We start from the raw sequence: 16,338 nt of genomic DNA, 5'->3' as shown, positions 1-16,338 counted from the left end.
ATTCCCACACAGGAGAAGAAATTAATGAATACATACCAAAGTCTGCGATCATGACGACTCGACTGCATTAATGGCACTGATCAAATACTTCCAAGAAGAGTGACGCTGATGTGAGTCCCCCACCCACCTCCTCCTTTCCCCACGAAGAGATGATACACCTTCATCTCTCCATCGGGATGAAAGGCCAGCAATGATTCATTGCATCCCACCATCATTTCATGGTGCCGCTGTATCATCTCTCTCTCTCTCTCTCTCTACTAAACTTGGCAAACCCCAATCAAACTTATTTCTTTCTAATAATTTAATTAATTTATGTAGAAAAATATAATTCCCTTTTTTCAATTGATAAAGATAAAACGAATACGTATACCACAGTCAGTATATTGTTTTAGGTGCAAATATTCTTAATTTGAGATCCGTGACTATCATCTCCTTAATGTTTTAGATTTAATTTTTCATCATTTTGATGATAATACTACTGACTTAAGAAAGAAGCCCAAAGAAATATTTTTTGAATATATATATATATATATATAATTTTAGTTATATAAAGAAATAAGACTCATAATATATAATATTCGGATGGCCGCTCGTGGTAGGCTCAAATAATGAGTCGGAGAAGGCATAGAACATCAGCTGGTTCAGCTTCAACGCAAGGCAGCAATACTGACGATGGACGACACTCTACGTGTCCACTAAACTGGGAACCAGGCGACGTGTCGATGTCTGGTTTGACAAAGAGGCTTTTGGTGCTCCGGGAGTGAAGGAAGGGTCTATAGTTCACCGAACACGTGTTGCATTGACTTTTGATCACGCGGCTCGCCTGAATACGAAGCCTCGTCGCGTCGGATGGCGGCTGTCGAGTTGAGTCCCGCGGGAAGCAGCCGAAATGGACCCTCGATGGATCTCCGTGATCTTGTTTAGATTACTCTAATCCAAAGACTAATAGCCGCGGACTTTGGTTCTCAAAACACACGCCCGTGGTCAACGCCATTATTACGATCACCCCCTACCCCCCCCCCTCCCCCGCCACCACCACCACCACCCGGCCCGAGAGTTTTTTCAACCACCTGTCTCACTCTCGAAGGTCAACGCCCCCTCCTTCCACCTATTTTCTCTCTGTTTCCTTTCCTTTCTCCTTTCCCCACTCCTTCCACTTATCTTTCCCTTTGCCATTAGGGCTTCCATTCTCTCTCCTTTACTTCACGTAGAAAAGGACTCACCTTTGTCTATCTCCAGCTTCGGCTTCGCCTTCGATGGGCAACGGGCTCGCGGGGCTCGCCCACTGCTACTCCGGTGGCGGACGCCGCCATGGCTCAGCCGCTGTGTCTTGGGACCCGTGCGACGAGGGGCTAGGCCACTCCTTCTGCTACCTCAGGCCTGACGCTGCCTGCGGCGTCTCCGGTCGCCCCTCCGCCACCGCCGTCGCCAAGGTCCACAACTTGGAGGAGACCACCACCTTTCGGTCCATCTCCGGGGCCGCGGTGAGCGCCAACGCCTCCACCCCGCTGTCGACGTCCCTCCTCGACTTCGCCGGCCCTACCGCGGCTTCCGCCTTCGAGAGCTCCACCTCTTTCTCCTCTGTCGCACTCCAGCCTGTCCCGCGCTTCTCCGGGCCGCTCTCTGGCCCGCTTGCCGCCGCCGACCGGGGGTTCATGTCGGGCCCCATCGAGAGGGGTTTCATGTCCGGGCCGATCGAGAACCAATCCGCTCTCTTCTCTGCCCCCTTCGAGAAGGCCCCGTTCTTCTCCGACCAACTCCGGCGCAGCCTCTCGCGCCGCCTCCCGAAATCCGGCCGGGCCGCCGCGCGCTCTATCTTTCGTGGGCTTACCAAGGCCATCGCGAGGACCATGTCCACCACCGCCTACGGCCACGGATCCATCGTCGCGCCCGTAAAGGGGTCGAAATATTCCCACTCGGCCGGCGGCGGAATAACGAATCCGCGCGGGTGCAGCGGTCGTAGCATTGTGGAGGCGACACAGTGGTCGGATTCGCTCGACTCCTTAAGCGGCAGTCTCCATTGGGCGCAGGGGAAAGCCGGGGAGGACCGCGTCCAAGTCGTCGTCTCGGAGGACCATGGTTGGGTCTTCGTCGGCATCTACGACGGCTTCAATGGCCCCGACGCCACAGATTACCTCCTTTCCAATCTCTACTCGGCTGTACAGCGAGAGCTCAAAGGACTTCTTTGGGACGACAAAGATGACACCTTTTGCCATGAGGCTTTTGATGATTCGGTCGCTCTTGCGGCCGCCGACGAATTTAATCCCACTGTTGCAGCGAATTGGACATCAAACACTCGCTGCTGTAAAGAAGGCAGACATCACAGGAGGAAGCTAAGAGGTGCTGCCAAGAAGTGGGAGGAGAAACACCGGAGACAGAGGTGCGAGTTTGAGAAGGAAAGGTTGGAGTTTGACAGGAGGTTGAAGGAGCAACTAAGCAGGGCGAGTCCCGATCACGCTGTGAACCACTCACAAGTGTTGAAAGCTCTCTCTCGATCTCTCAGGAACACAGAAGACTCCTTTTTGGACATTGCAGACAAGATTGGTTCCGAGAATCCTGAGCTTGCGCTCATGGGTTCGTGCGTCTTGGTGATGCTAATGAAGGGGGAAGATGTATATCTGATGAGTGTGGGTGATAGCCGTGCAATTCTGGCACGGAAGGAAGAACGTGATTTGTGGACCTCGATAGGTAAGGCTAGGCAGGATCTTGAAAGAATTAATGAAGAAACACTCTTTGATCTTGAAGGTCTCAGTGATGGCCATCCATCCAATGAACTGTCAAATTTATCAGCCTTGCAGCTGACTTCTGATCATAGCACTTCAATTGAAGAGGTAAGCAGCTGATACCGGCATTTATTTGGCATCCTTTGTGCTGCAATTTTATGTGGTCTCTCCTTTCCTGAGACTAACCTGAATTGTATGATTTGGTTTGCTTTGCTATTCAGGAAGTTCGAAGAATTAGGAATGAGCACCCCGATGATGCTTCTGCCATTTCAAATGATCGCGTTAAGGGCTCACTGAAGGTCACAAGAGCTTTTGGTGCTGGCTTCCTGAAACAAGTATGTATTCAATATTCCTAACTGCTGCCTAACGTTCTGACATCTGATCTTAATGCTTGTAACCTTTATTCCATTCATTTATTTGTGAGCTGTAATTTAAGATGATGATGGGCCCCTACCTTGTTCGATATAGTCTAAATGTTACCACAACTCAAGAAAACTAAAGTTATTAGAATCAAATTGGCAATTAATTATAAGCAAAATCATCGGATGCAAAATTAGTTTGGGGAATGGTGGCGTGTGCTAACTGTCTATATGGCAATGAAAGGGGTTAATGTTATGTACAAAGATCTTCAACACAATGTGGTGTGGATCCATAATCCGCTGAAAAAGGTGTGTAGTTGTGTGGAACATATGATTATCTGCCAAAAATGTGTCGTCTGCCATGTGGAGTTTGATCTAAATGTCGCTTATTATGAATATAAGTTGGGATGGTGGGTGTTCTTTTATGATGACTTATGCAACCTGACACTGTAAGGGATTCATATCGTATACAAAAATCTGTATTGCAATGTGGTGTAAGTCCATAACATTAGATTATTATTTTTGACACTGATGATTTCTTAGGTTTTACCAAGTGCTGCCCGACCGTGATTAAGTTTCTGTGATTGTTTCCAGATAACCCTAGTTGAGTCAATTATGCTGGCACCATCTGCAAAGCCTTTATAACTTTTATTTCTTTCTTTAGGTGTTTCCTTTTTTTACTTTCTTTCTTTTTTCTTCTCCTTCATGTTCTTTTAAACTTTCTGATAAATTGATGCATTAACTATATAGGCTTTTTAAGAAAATTAATTTCTTACAACTTCAAAAAGTTTGGGTCATTTTCTGGATCAAAAAAGTATATCGATGTCAGGTTGCTTGCCTTGTAAAAAAATCACATGCCTTCTAAAATCTTGGAGTACAAGTTTGAATCAACTTTTTGACAACCATTTGCCTTTTAAATATTGATATAAGCTTTGCGAAATCATTGAACAGCCTTGTGGTCACGGAGATGTTGACTTTCTAAGATTGTGCTGAGTATGGAGAATCACGTTAACATAACTTCGGTTGTTATTCTATCCACTGAGTTGCAAGGATTTTTTGCATCTTGATGAAAATTTGTGACTAGTAGAATGCGATTGCTTTTCATTCAATTATGATATCTTGATTTCGCTTTGCAGCCCAAATGGAACAATGCTCTTCTAGAGATGTTCAGAATCGATTACGTTGGGACCTCACCATACATCACATGCAACCCATCTCTGTATCACCACAAGCTCGGCCCAAAAGATAGATTTCTGATACTATCATCTGATGGGCTCTACCAATACTTCACTAACGAAGAAGCAGTTGCTCAAGTTGAAATGTTCATCGCAGCAACACCTGAAGGTGATCCTGCTCAACATCTTGCGGAAGAAGTACTCATCCGTGCAGCTAAGCGTGCCGGTAAATTCCAAATTCTCAACAACACAATTGACATTGTTTGGATGCTTAATTTAAGCCAATTAACATCTCCACATATGTTGTTCCAGGTATGGATTTCCATGATCTGCTTGAGATCCCACAAGGTGACAGACGACGATATCATGATGATATCTCCATCATCATCATATCTTTAGAAGGACGAATATGGAGATCTTGTACGCAAACATGAGTACAAAGTATAAACAAGTCTTAGAGATCCACCAAAAACAGCTCTCAGGTTGTGCTCATGCCATTCCAGTTGAGATTTTGAGGAGACTCAATGCCATGTATAGTCAAGTATTAGGTGCTGTGAAGTTACGAAAGCTGCTTTGAGCAGATCCAGACAACTATAGTGAGAACACTTCATCTGTATGGTTGTCAACAAGAGTAATTATTTCAAATAATTAGTGTGACCAATTGGTCCATGTAATTCTTTTAAGATGTTGTCTAATTTTCATGTTTTTGCTTCGATATTACTCACTTACATTGATGAAATTATTGTTATCATTTATTTAAAATCTTGTCCATGTAATATATATTATGAATAGCTCATTCGCATGCGATTAAATACTAAAGAAATAATGAACAGTCATAGTCATAATAAAACATTGAAACAGAAGACAAACTAGGATGGATTGACATTTTATTTGTATGTTTTTTGCTATCTAATCTTGTGTTTCAATCATCTGCAGTTGTCATATCAGAAGTAGAAATAGGTGATGGTGAAATAGTTTGTGATAGCCATCAAACACAAGCATTGCCAGGTGACTTCTTCTATCTTAATTGGATCAAACACAGTGTAAACAAGTTCATCATTCTCTGGTGCACGCCATAACATGAAACAGTCCTTTTTGTTTGTTGTGATGCAGCATCCTATCCCCATTACAGAAAAAGCATTCCCTTCTTAAACAGGGAACAGTGTGTCTTGTTCACTGCCAACCCTTTACACCTTACTGGTCTGTGATATGATCCTCAATCAATGATAATTGCTATAGTATTGATTTCAAATTGTCAAAAACTAGGTTATTCTCCTTCAGTTGTCATCATTCTCCTGCCCAGCTTTCATCACCTCCTTTTTGGTTGATGCTTCCACTGGATGCCTGTGGGATATGTTCCCTTCTTTGTTCACAATAATACAATACAAAGATGCCTTTCGTTTGCTTTGCTCTTCAGTCTGCATGCAGCCTTGTTTGAGTTCATGAACAACAAAACCATGTTGTCAAAAGTAGAAGCATCCTAATCGAAGGATTAGAGTTCATGAAGAGAGGGGAAAGAAGAAGCCTGTGATGAGAATCATCCATGCTGAAAACCCACCAAGAACACCTATGATTGTGTCTAGAGAAATTAACCAGGATAAGTCCCACCATTGTTTGCATTTGAACTGCAAAGCCATGACTGCCAGAGATGATGATAGCTTAAGATGGGAGCATCATCATGAGGGGAATGGGGAAGGCATGAGCTGCAATGATGTCTCCATGTAGTGATGCTGTGGGGGACTTGTTCTCTGTGCTTTGCCTTGTAAAGTAACAGCAATTCCTCATCTCAATCCTGGCGAGAAGCATGTGCAGAGATCTTCTTCTCCCCCTCTGAATCCTTGGCATCAGACCAAGATCAAAGAATGTTTGAACATGGAAACTGCTGATTTCTGAGGTAGATGTAGTTTTTGATAGGTCTTAATGGGAGATACATATGGGGAAGATGTTGACTTGGGAGTTGAAACAAGACAGATGCAATTATTACAAAGCATCCCATCTCTAACTAAAAACAACAGCTAATAATAATCCCTATTATCAGTAATTAAACATGAATAAATAAAAAATAAAAATCAGATGTAAGATTAATATGATTCGATATTATTTATCAAAATATCAAATTTGATCATATTATAATATTTTTAATAAATTTTAAATCAAACACATCGAGATAAAAAGATATATACTATAACATAATCAAAACTTGATTTGTTTCTTTATAAAGAAATCTTTGTATACCAAAATTTCCTATTCTTTAGTGGACATTGATTTCAAAAGTTCAAAAATACTTGCCATACTTGTATGAATCCATCTTGCATTTAATCAAACAAAGAGATAAAGCCAACAGCCATGAGTCATTAGCTCACTATTTTTTGTGGGTGCAAAGTGTTGGAATTAAACTTGTTCAAGTATCATAACAAGGTTCATTGCATCAAGTGGGAGAATCATTACATCAAGAAGAAAAAATGGATTAGAAGTCTATAGAAGGATAAGTCAAATTGGTTATTGGTTCTTGAAAGGGTTTCTTGAAAGAGAATGATTCATCTTGAATATAATTAATATAATGTATCTTTGGGGACTATATAAACCCCATATGTTGGGTCATTAGTGTAATAGAGTTTCTGAAATTGTAAAAGAGTTTTTCTTGAAAGAAATATAGAAGATTGAAAGCTTGTCCTACTCTTCCTCTATTTGATATCTCTATCCCCTCTTCCTATCACCATCAACATTTGGTATCAGAGCATAGGTTAAACTATGACTTCTTCCTCAAGTGCCATCCAACTCCAGATCCCCAGATTGACAAAAGAAAATTATGACATATGGTGCATCCAAATGAAGGTTCTTCTAGGCTCCCAAGATGTATGGGAGTTTGTAGAAGATGGATTTGCTGAACCAAGTCCAGCAGAAGAAGGAGCAATGAATGCAGAAGGAAGAAAACAACTCAAAGAAAGAAGGAAGAAGGAGAAAAAGGCTTTATTCACAATCTACCAAGGCCTTGATGATACAATGTTCGAGATCATCGCTCCAGCAAATACTTCAAAGGAGGCTTGGGAAATGCTTCAAAAAGCATTCGGTGGTGTTGATAAGGTAAAGAAACTTCGTCTACAAGTTTTACGAGCCGAGTTTGAGAAATTACAACAAGGTACTTCTGAAACCATTTTTGATTACTTCTCAAAAATCATTTCTATTGTTCATCAAATGAGACGAAATGGTGAACAAGTAAATGATCAGAGAGTAATAGAAAAAATATTGAGATCTCTAGATCCGAAATTTGATTTTATTGCTGTTGCGATTGAAGAATCTAAAGATTTGGAAAAAATGTCTTTAGAAGAACTTATGGGTTCCCTTCAAGTTCATGAACAAAGGATTACAAAAAGAGGAGAAGAGAAAACTATGGAGCAAGCACTACAAGCTAAGTTTACTCTTGAAAATAAAAGAGAATCAAATTCTCAAAGAGGAAGAGGACGAGGACAAAGAGGAAGAGGAGACAAAAATCAGACCAATCAAGAATCTCCAAACAGTGAAGATGTTGGAGAAAATTATAGCCAAAGAGGCCGAGGTTATGGTCGAGGACGTGACCGAGGCCGTGGACGTGGCAGAAACTCTAAAAGGTCTGAAATACAATGCTATGTTTGCAAAAGGTATGGACATTACTCTTATGAATGTTATTATAATCCTAATAATCAAGGTGATAAGGCAAATTTTGTTGAGGAAGAAAAGAAGGAAAATCAAGTTTTGCTAATGAGTTATGAAAATTTGAAAAATGATCAGTCTATGACATGGTATCTAGATACAGGAGCCTCAAATCACATGTGTGGTATCAAAGATCTATTTTCAGAAATAGATACAAGTTATTCCGGGAACATTACATTTGGTGATTTGTCTCAAAGACCAGTAAGAGGCAAAGGTAAAATTCTCCTTGAACTTAATAATGGCAAGGAAGTATGCATTTCAGATGTTTATTATGTTCCTGATATGAAAAATAATATTCTAAGCTTGGGACAATTACTTGAAAAAGGTTATGAAATTGAGATGAAAGATATGACTCTCTCAATTCATGACAAGAATAAAACACTGATATCACATGTGAAAATGGCAAGGAATAGAATGTTTCCTCTACATTTGAGTATTTTTGATCAATCAAATTGTTTTAAAGCTGATATTGAGGATATTTCTACACTTTGGCATCTTAGATATGCTCATTTAAATTTCGAGGCTTTGAAACTTATAGAAAAGTATAATATGGTGACAGGAATGCCAAAAATTGATCGCCCGGCAAAATTGTGTGAAGTATGTGTTATGGGTAAGCAAGAAAGAAAGCCTTTCAAAGTGAGAAGGACAAAAAGAGCATGGAATCGACTTGATCTGGTACACTCAGATGTTTGTGGCCCTATCAATCCAGTATCACTTGGAGGAAGCAAGTATTTTCTTACCTTCACTGATGATCATAGTGGAAAAACTTGGGTTTACATGTTAAAAGAAAAGAAAGAAGTTTTAAGCAAATTCAAAGAATTTAAGGATTTGGTTGAAAGACAAAGTTGTTGTAAGATTAAATGTTTAAGAACAGATAGAGGTGGTGAATATATATCAAATGAATTTGAAAGTTTTTGTAGAAATAATGGAATTCTACATCAATTCACCATGCCATACACACATCAACAAAATGGCGTCTCGGAAAGAAAAAATAGGACTATCCTTAATATGGTCCGATGCATGTTAAAGGAAAGAAAAATTCCGAAAGAATTTTGGGGTGATGCTGTTGCTTGTGCAGTTTATTTGCTTAACAGGTTTCCAACAAAGCGAATTGGTAATGTTACACCAGAAGAAACATGGAGCTTACAAAAACCAAGAGTTGATCACTTAAGGATTTTTGGAAGTGTTGCATTTGCCAAGATACCAGAAGAAAAGAGAACGAAATTGGAGGATAAAAGCCAGAAATGTATTTTGTTAGGTTATCCAGAGAATTCTAGTGGTTACAAACTCTACAATCCTATCACAAATAAAGTTGTGATGTCAAGAGATGTTAAGTTTGATGAACAACAGATTTGGAACTGGAAAAGTGATGAGCAGCATAAGAAAGCTGTAGTTTCAGAAGAAGATGATATAATACAAGCAAGCACCGAAGTTGCTATACCGGAATCATCACCTAGATCAGCTAGGTTACATGATTCAAGAAGTCCAATTATAAGAAGGACAAGACCTATTCAGGACCTATATGATGTGACTCGAAGGATTGATACTAACAATGATGAACTTTCTTTATTTTGTCTTTTTGCAGGATATGATCCATTAACCTTCGAAGAAGCTTATAGAGATGAAAAATGGCGACAAGCTATGAATGAAGAAATTCATGCCATAATACATGGGAGCTTACTACACTTCCAGAAGACCACCAAGCTATCGGTGTTAGGTGGATCTTCAAAAACAAAAAGAAATGCAAAAGGAGAGGTGGAGAAATACAAGGCCAGATTGGTTGCGAAGGGATATAAACAACAATATGGGATTGATTATGAAGAAGTATTTACGCCAGTTGCTCGATTGGAGACAGCAAGATTACTTATCTCTCTAGCAGCTCAAATGAAATGGAAGATTTTACAAATGGATGTCAAATCAGTATTTCTTAATGGAGTTCTTGAAGAAGAGGTATATATTCAACAACTTCGAAGAAAAACTTGGCATGCTAGATGGAACAAGTTTAAGAGGGGAGAATGTTGGAATTAAACTTGTTCAAGTATCATAACAAGGTTCATTGCATCAAGTGGGAGAATCATTACATCAAGAAGAAAAAATGGATTAGAAGTCTATAGAAGGATAAGTCAAATTGGTTATTGGTTCTTGAAAGGGTTTCTTGAAAGAGAATGATTCATCTTGAATATAATTAATATAATGTATCTTTGGGGACTATATAAACCCCATATGTTGGGTCATTAGTGTAATAGAGTTTCTGAAATTGTAAAAGAGTTTTTCTTGAAAGAAATATAGAAGATTGAAAGCTTGTCCTACTCTTCCTCTGTTTGATATCTCTATCCCCTCTTCCTATCACCATCAACAAGGGCATTTGTGGATCAGCAAACCTTTCCACAAACACCTCTTTTCCAAACAACCAAACGTCAGAGACCACAACGTACTTTCAACTCTTTGGTTGGTTTCTGCAGCAAGCTTTCCTTTCCAAGTACCAAGTTTCCCACTCTCTCTCTCTCTCTCTGGTCGCTTCGTTCCCTGTGAACTTTCTTTCTCCCCTCTCTTCTATTGCGACGTACAGCTCTTTGTGTTTGGGATCGCATGTACTTCAGTCTAAGCCTTAGAAGCAGAGGAAGAGATGGAATCCGAAGGAGGAGAAACATGTCCTACGCCTCTGATACCTTCTTTTTCTTCTTCTTCTTCTTCTTCTGCTGTTTCATCTGAGGAGAGTAGGAACAAAGCGGAGGTGAAGTTGACGGGAAAGTTGGAGCAAGAAGAAGAAGTAAACCAAAGCAAAGGTGATGATGGCGCTGCTGCTGCTGCTTCTTCAAATGACGATGACGAAGGTTACCACACGCCGACATCTCCAAGACATAGAATTCCGTTGCCACTCGAGTGCCCGCCGGCCCCAAGGAAGCCTTCTTCCATGCTGTGCTCGAAGCGGAAGGTGAAGAGCAGTCGAACTCAGGGCCAAGCCGGTGATGGCCTCGGCGACTTGAGCCTGCAGGTGTTCGAGGAAATTGCTCCGGTGGCTAAGAAGGCTAGAGGAGACGCTGCCACCGCAGAGCGATGATGATGCTATGTTACATATCCAAGATATATATATATATATACATACAAGATGAACCCTACAAGCATCTTTTTTCCTCTCTTTTCTTTCTTGGATTAGATTTCTGGATGATGAGCAAGGATCATTCAATTCTCTTCTACTCCGTGGAGCTCCTTCAAGCTATAATTATCGTGCTCTTGAGTGATACAGATTTGGGCTCTGTTTCCCACTTCCTGCAAACAGATGCAGAGATGTTTCCCCCTAAGATTTCTCATCAGCTCATTAGGCACATAAGCTCATTCATGCAGAAGGTAAAGTGTGCACGGTCTGCTGTTTCCAGCTTTGGATCTCTACAGTGTGCATTCAGAATTCTCACCATGTCATTTCAATAGATCGGATACATAGTAATTTCAATTAATGTGTATACGTTTCATTAGATCTTACACAAATAATATTATTATATTCATGCTTTCCAGACCCTACGAATGTAAGTATACATTCAATTTATACACATTAATTGAAATCATCACTCTAACAATCTCATATTTCCAACGCATGCTTTAAGATTGTCCAACACTTGAACGGAGTCTCTTCAATGTGGCCCAAGTGCAGCATTTTCTTTGGCCCATTTTGAGATCTTTTGGCCCACAATACAATATTGGGCCGACCTTACGTCCGGAACCCCCTCCCGACAGGCAATCGCAGCCGTGCATCGGCTGATATGGTCGATCAGACGTCCATGGTCGTTGAAGGGTAGTTTAGTAAATAAGACGCACTGGAACCCCTGTTTTGCTATTTAAAGGTTGGTTCGTTTCCGCCGTTGGGGTTCCAGACGTCGTCTGCCGCTAGGGTTTCTTGCTGTCGGAGTAGGGGGTAAGTATAGATCGGCTTCCAGCCACACTTGTCTCGTTGAATTGGATGTGCATATGGTTGCAAGTCATCTCATTCATTTATCGAATCTATGATCTTCATTTTCGTTCTTCTTCCACTCGTAGATGCGATGAATATGTACTCATACTTCTTCATCGTTAGCGGTTTTGATCTGCAAGTGCTTCGATCGATTGTTCTTGCGTTTTTTTAGATGACAATGTTGTGGTTCCTTGATTCGTTGGAGAGCTTGGCTGATTCGTCTCTTTTCCTTTGTTCTTAGTAGGAAGCGGACGGTGTGCTTCATCCGGGCCTAGTGATGACCCCTTCTCAGCCGAACACCGGTCTCTTTGTCGGGCTCAACAAAGGGCACATTGTTACCAAGAGGGAGTTGCCTCCTCGTCCTTGCAGCAGAAAAGGGGTATGAATCCGAAGTTTTTGAAAATTGATGGTTTAGATCCATTTTGGCTAGTAATTTCTTATTTTAGCTGAAAAATGCAGATATTTGTTTTTTCACTGTTATTAAATGGTTATCGGGGTATTACGGTCAGGTGGCTAATTTATGATCAGGTCAAAGTATGCTTTTAGTGAAATAAGGAGTGCATGCTGATTGATTTCTGTGTTTTATTTGATGAGCATAACATTCAATTACTCAAGTTGGAGAGAGTTATCTCTCGTTCTTGTTGCTGAGTCGGTATCATGGAAACAATTAAGATTCTATATGATTTGTGCAGGAATAATTTGCTATATACTTTGCTTAGGGTTAACCCTATCTGAGTTTATTGTCATGGGTGGTTGGTCTTCTCTGACATCGTACATCCCTTCTGCTTCTAGAGCAACTTGAGAGGAACATGTAGTTATACCTCAAAATGGTGAATGTTTATCTCCTTAATTTCATAGTTTCAAGTAGTTATACATGAGGAACATGTTTAGCTTAAACATTAATATCTTTTTATTTACTTAGATAAGTTTCATTTTGCAATGCATGCATGCCCAATCAACTGGAATGCCTATGCTTTTTCTTCTCATTCATAAATATAGTTGTTTTCTTTTGACTGTATGTTGATTTTCTGCAGAAGTCAGATCTTGTGACAGATATGGTGTTTTCTGAATATATTCAATGGGAGAAAGCTTATGTTTATGTTTATTTCATTTTTCTTCCATAAGCTTTAAAATTCTATTAGTTGGAGGTTTTATGCTGTATAATTTATAATCTTTGGACAATCAAATGTCAGAAAACTAGCAAGAGGGTTCATTTCGTAAGGAACTTGATCAGGGAAGTAGCTGGTTTTGCTCCTTATGAGAAGAGGATTACTGAGCTCCTGAAAGTTGGAAAGGATAAGCGTGCACTGAAAGTTGCGAAAAGAAAGCTGGGCACCCACAAGAGAGCCAAAAAGAAGAGAGAGGAGATGGCTAATGTTCTTCGGAAGATGAGGTAAGCGGCTTTTTGTAATTTAAATCCATATGCTACTGGTTTCTATCTGATACTGGCACAAATTAATTTTACATTTACAAAGTGTAACACGAGGTCTAAATCTAATTAGTTTGACTGATTCGTAAGCTATTAGTTCTAAAGTTGAAACTGATTAATCGTTTTCAAAATGTCACTTGTTATTATAATAGGGCAGTAAATAAAACTGTAGGAAATTTTGTGATGATGATTTTACCAAGTTCATTGGTGATTGATGAAGTTTTGTTGATAGTTCCTCATGTAATATCTATCTGTTCATCACCTTTCAATCCATTTCACATTATGGAACATTCATCCATTGGTTGTTTGATAGGTCCTCTCACTTTGACAGTTTGAAATTTTATTAGTGCATTTTCACTGCAATTGCTAAAGATGGAAAAGGCAATTGGATTAAAATGTAACTGTTGCTCACCCCCCAATGCTGCAATGCGTTGCAAACAATGATATGGATGCATGACTTGTTCTGCATCATTGTAAATATTTTGTTTGGATCTCTATTGTTGTCAATTTATATGTAAAAAGTAAACAAATTATCTGTCCAAACATGCAGCACTACATGTTTGTGGTTGGCATATGATAATTCACTTGTTGAGTATGTTACAACTCTTTAAAGAAAACTTCAACTGTCTTTAAGGTACTTAGTGATCTTAGACTGGCAGCTCATATGTTCGTTAATTGCATGAAGGATACTGAGTGCATCTCTGGTAGAGATTTGGCCACTGATTTAAGTTGAAAGATTGTCTATGTACGATGGTTAAGATATTCTAGCACATACAGAGGATTCAGTCAGACTAGCTGCTCTTTGATGTTTGGATCAAAGATTTGCAAAATGGAATTATCTATTGAGAACTAAATTTTGGATTGATTCATTCGGATTGGATTTTTGGATCAGTTGTAATTAATTGATTTCAACAGCTCAAAATCCAGAATTTCCCAGATCTGCTGAGATTTACAGGTTTTATGCGATCCCTTGAATTTTCAAAGATTATGATGTCTTTCTAGGATTAGACTTGGGGCAAGATTGCCTAATTATTGTTCAGTTCTGCAAGACATGGTTGGCATCCTTTTCAACTGGTTTGCAGTTGCAGTAATCTTGGAACTGGGTGGATGAGCAAAAACGGATTAAATATGTTTTTCCAGGGCTCAATTGCTAGCTTGATAGTTGGATCAAGATGTTCATGGATGCCTCAAGCTCGGTTGATTTCGTGCTCGATGAGCTTAAAACAACAATGATGACAACAAGAACAATAACAAGCTGTATTGTCCAAACTTTGATCAGGCTCGGGCTCGGCTTAAATGTCGGATGGTGTGCAATGACCTTGTCCTTATGTGCTTATTCCTCTTCCCCGCATCTGTTGCCTCTATGCCTCATCATCTCATGAAACTTTGGTGCCATTGTTGCCTTGCTATTTAACAGCCTCATGTCCTCTGTCTCATGACTGCTCATATACAAGTATTGAAGATTGATCATATGTATGGAGGCTTGAAACTAAATTCGGACTAGACTGAACATGACTGTCTTGAGCTTCCTTGTGTCCATATCAACGAGGTCTATGACTGAGGGATTGGTTAAATTTCTTTTTTCTGAAGAATGATTGGTTAAATAATAAAGGGGGAGTTTTGCATATGCAAGTTTCCAGCAATGTTCAGTTTCAGAAGTCAAAAGCTTGTACGGAATGTCACTAGATAAGTTGTTAACCAGACTGACTTGGATGGCTTCAATTCCTTTGGATCATTACATGTATACATAGATGGTTTCGGTTCATAACTTTGTTCCAGTAGGCATATAGTTGATTTTCTTTTCCGTCCTTTATGATCCTTGCATTCCTATTGTAATTCTTTTCATAATTGCATATGTTTTTAGTTTGCAGTTGTTTAGGTTTAAACTTTAGTATTTTCATAGACAACTTTTGCAAAGGAGCTTATTTCATATGTAACTTGTGCCCTTATTCTCAAAAAAACCAACGAGCATAAGGTGTTCCAAAAAGAAAGGAAAAAGTATATATATATATATATATATATATATATATATATATATATATATATATATATATATATATATATATATGAGCAGCAGTTCCTATATGTGATTGTGGGTCCTGTTGTTAGATTGTTCTTCGATAAATACCTTAATTTTCATCTTATACGCAATGAGTTGACAGTATGGTTGTAATAGAATATGTATGCTTACAAGCAATAATTATTAGTCATATTCTAATTTCTCACGTGGTGTTTACATGTTCTTCAGGTCTGCTGGAGTGAGTGATAAGAAGAAATAATGTTATCCCCTGCAATCGTTGGAGGATTAATTTCAATGAAGGCTTTAGACTTTTGATAATTCAGCAAGTAATTTTGACCCGCAGAATCTTTTAGGTGATTGGGTTTATTTGGTGTTTGATTTTTCAGGAATTTGTCAAAAGTAACAACCTTACAATAAATATTTAAGTCGAATAATATCGATATCTTTATGGTCTCCCCCCGATCAGCTAATTATCTAAGAGCGTGTTTATATGGGATAGTTTGTCCGTTGAAATTATTCGTCTCACAGCAAATGGATGTCTGCATAAAATCATATGAAGTATATTACGTCCTAAAGAGTCCGCTGCGGAAATCAAAAAGGGGGTTGTCTGCTTACGGACAATGAAACAAGTCACTCTTAAGGGAAATATGAAGTAACTCGAAAGACGTGATCGCGGTTTCGGTTTCTCCAAATCAGAATTGCGATTCGAATCATTATTATTGTTATTATTATTATTATTATTATTTATTTTTTAAATTAAAAAAATAATTTAAAATATGAAAATAATTATAATTTTATTTTTAAAATTTTAAAAATAGATGTATAACTCTGTGACGGGCAAAGTTGAAATAAAGAAATAAAATTATTAAATGTCACTAAATACAACTTTCGAAAAAAATGAAATAAAATAAAATCTTTAATCAAACAAAAAAAAAAACCTCTCTTAAGATTCAAACCCACTTTCATTAATTTAAATTTCATTATTATTTATTATTT

The 16,338-nt window shown here is 39.1% G+C and overlaps 2 protein-coding genes across 3 annotated transcripts; both read left to right on the top strand.

Annotated features, from left to right (window-relative positions):
* The first annotated feature begins 1,080 nt into the window (after window positions 1-1,080).
* LOC103999917 (probable protein phosphatase 2C 23) lies at window positions 1,081-5,035 on the top strand. Its single transcript, XM_009421820.3, has 4 exons — window positions 1,081-2,831; window positions 2,945-3,058; window positions 4,219-4,483; window positions 4,570-5,035. The coding sequence occupies exons 1-4, from the start codon at window positions 1,257-1,259 to the stop codon at window positions 4,689-4,691; spliced, it is 2,076 nt and encodes a 691-aa protein (XP_009420095.2). The 5' UTR covers window positions 1,081-1,256; the 3' UTR covers window positions 4,692-5,035.
* Window positions 5,036-11,778: 6,743 nt separating this feature from the next.
* Window positions 11,779-15,795, top strand: LOC135651107 (large ribosomal subunit protein eL36x-like). Of its 2 annotated transcripts, none has more exons than XM_065170901.1 (4): window positions 11,779-11,857; window positions 12,135-12,272; window positions 13,087-13,286; window positions 15,571-15,795. In XM_065170901.1, exons 2-4 carry the CDS (start codon window positions 12,171-12,173, stop codon window positions 15,599-15,601), a joined length of 333 nt encoding a protein of 110 aa, XP_065026973.1. In that variant the 5' UTR covers window positions 11,779-11,857; window positions 12,135-12,170; the 3' UTR covers window positions 15,602-15,795. The 2 variants fall into 2 exon arrangements, with proteins under 2 accessions (XP_065026973.1, XP_065026972.1); XM_065170900.1 differs by having other exon boundaries at window positions 11,790-11,857; window positions 12,138-12,272.
* The last annotated feature ends 543 nt before the right edge of the window (window positions 15,796-16,338 follow it).

This window comes from Musa acuminata, chromosome BXJ3-10, assembly GCF_036884655.1.
Source record: "Musa acuminata AAA Group cultivar baxijiao chromosome BXJ3-10, Cavendish_Baxijiao_AAA, whole genome shotgun sequence".
In the NCBI taxonomy this organism is placed as follows: domain Eukaryota; kingdom Viridiplantae; phylum Streptophyta; class Magnoliopsida; order Zingiberales; family Musaceae; genus Musa; species Musa acuminata.
The sequence above is the reverse complement of the archived record's forward strand: the minus strand, read 5'-3'. Positions and strand labels throughout refer to the sequence as shown.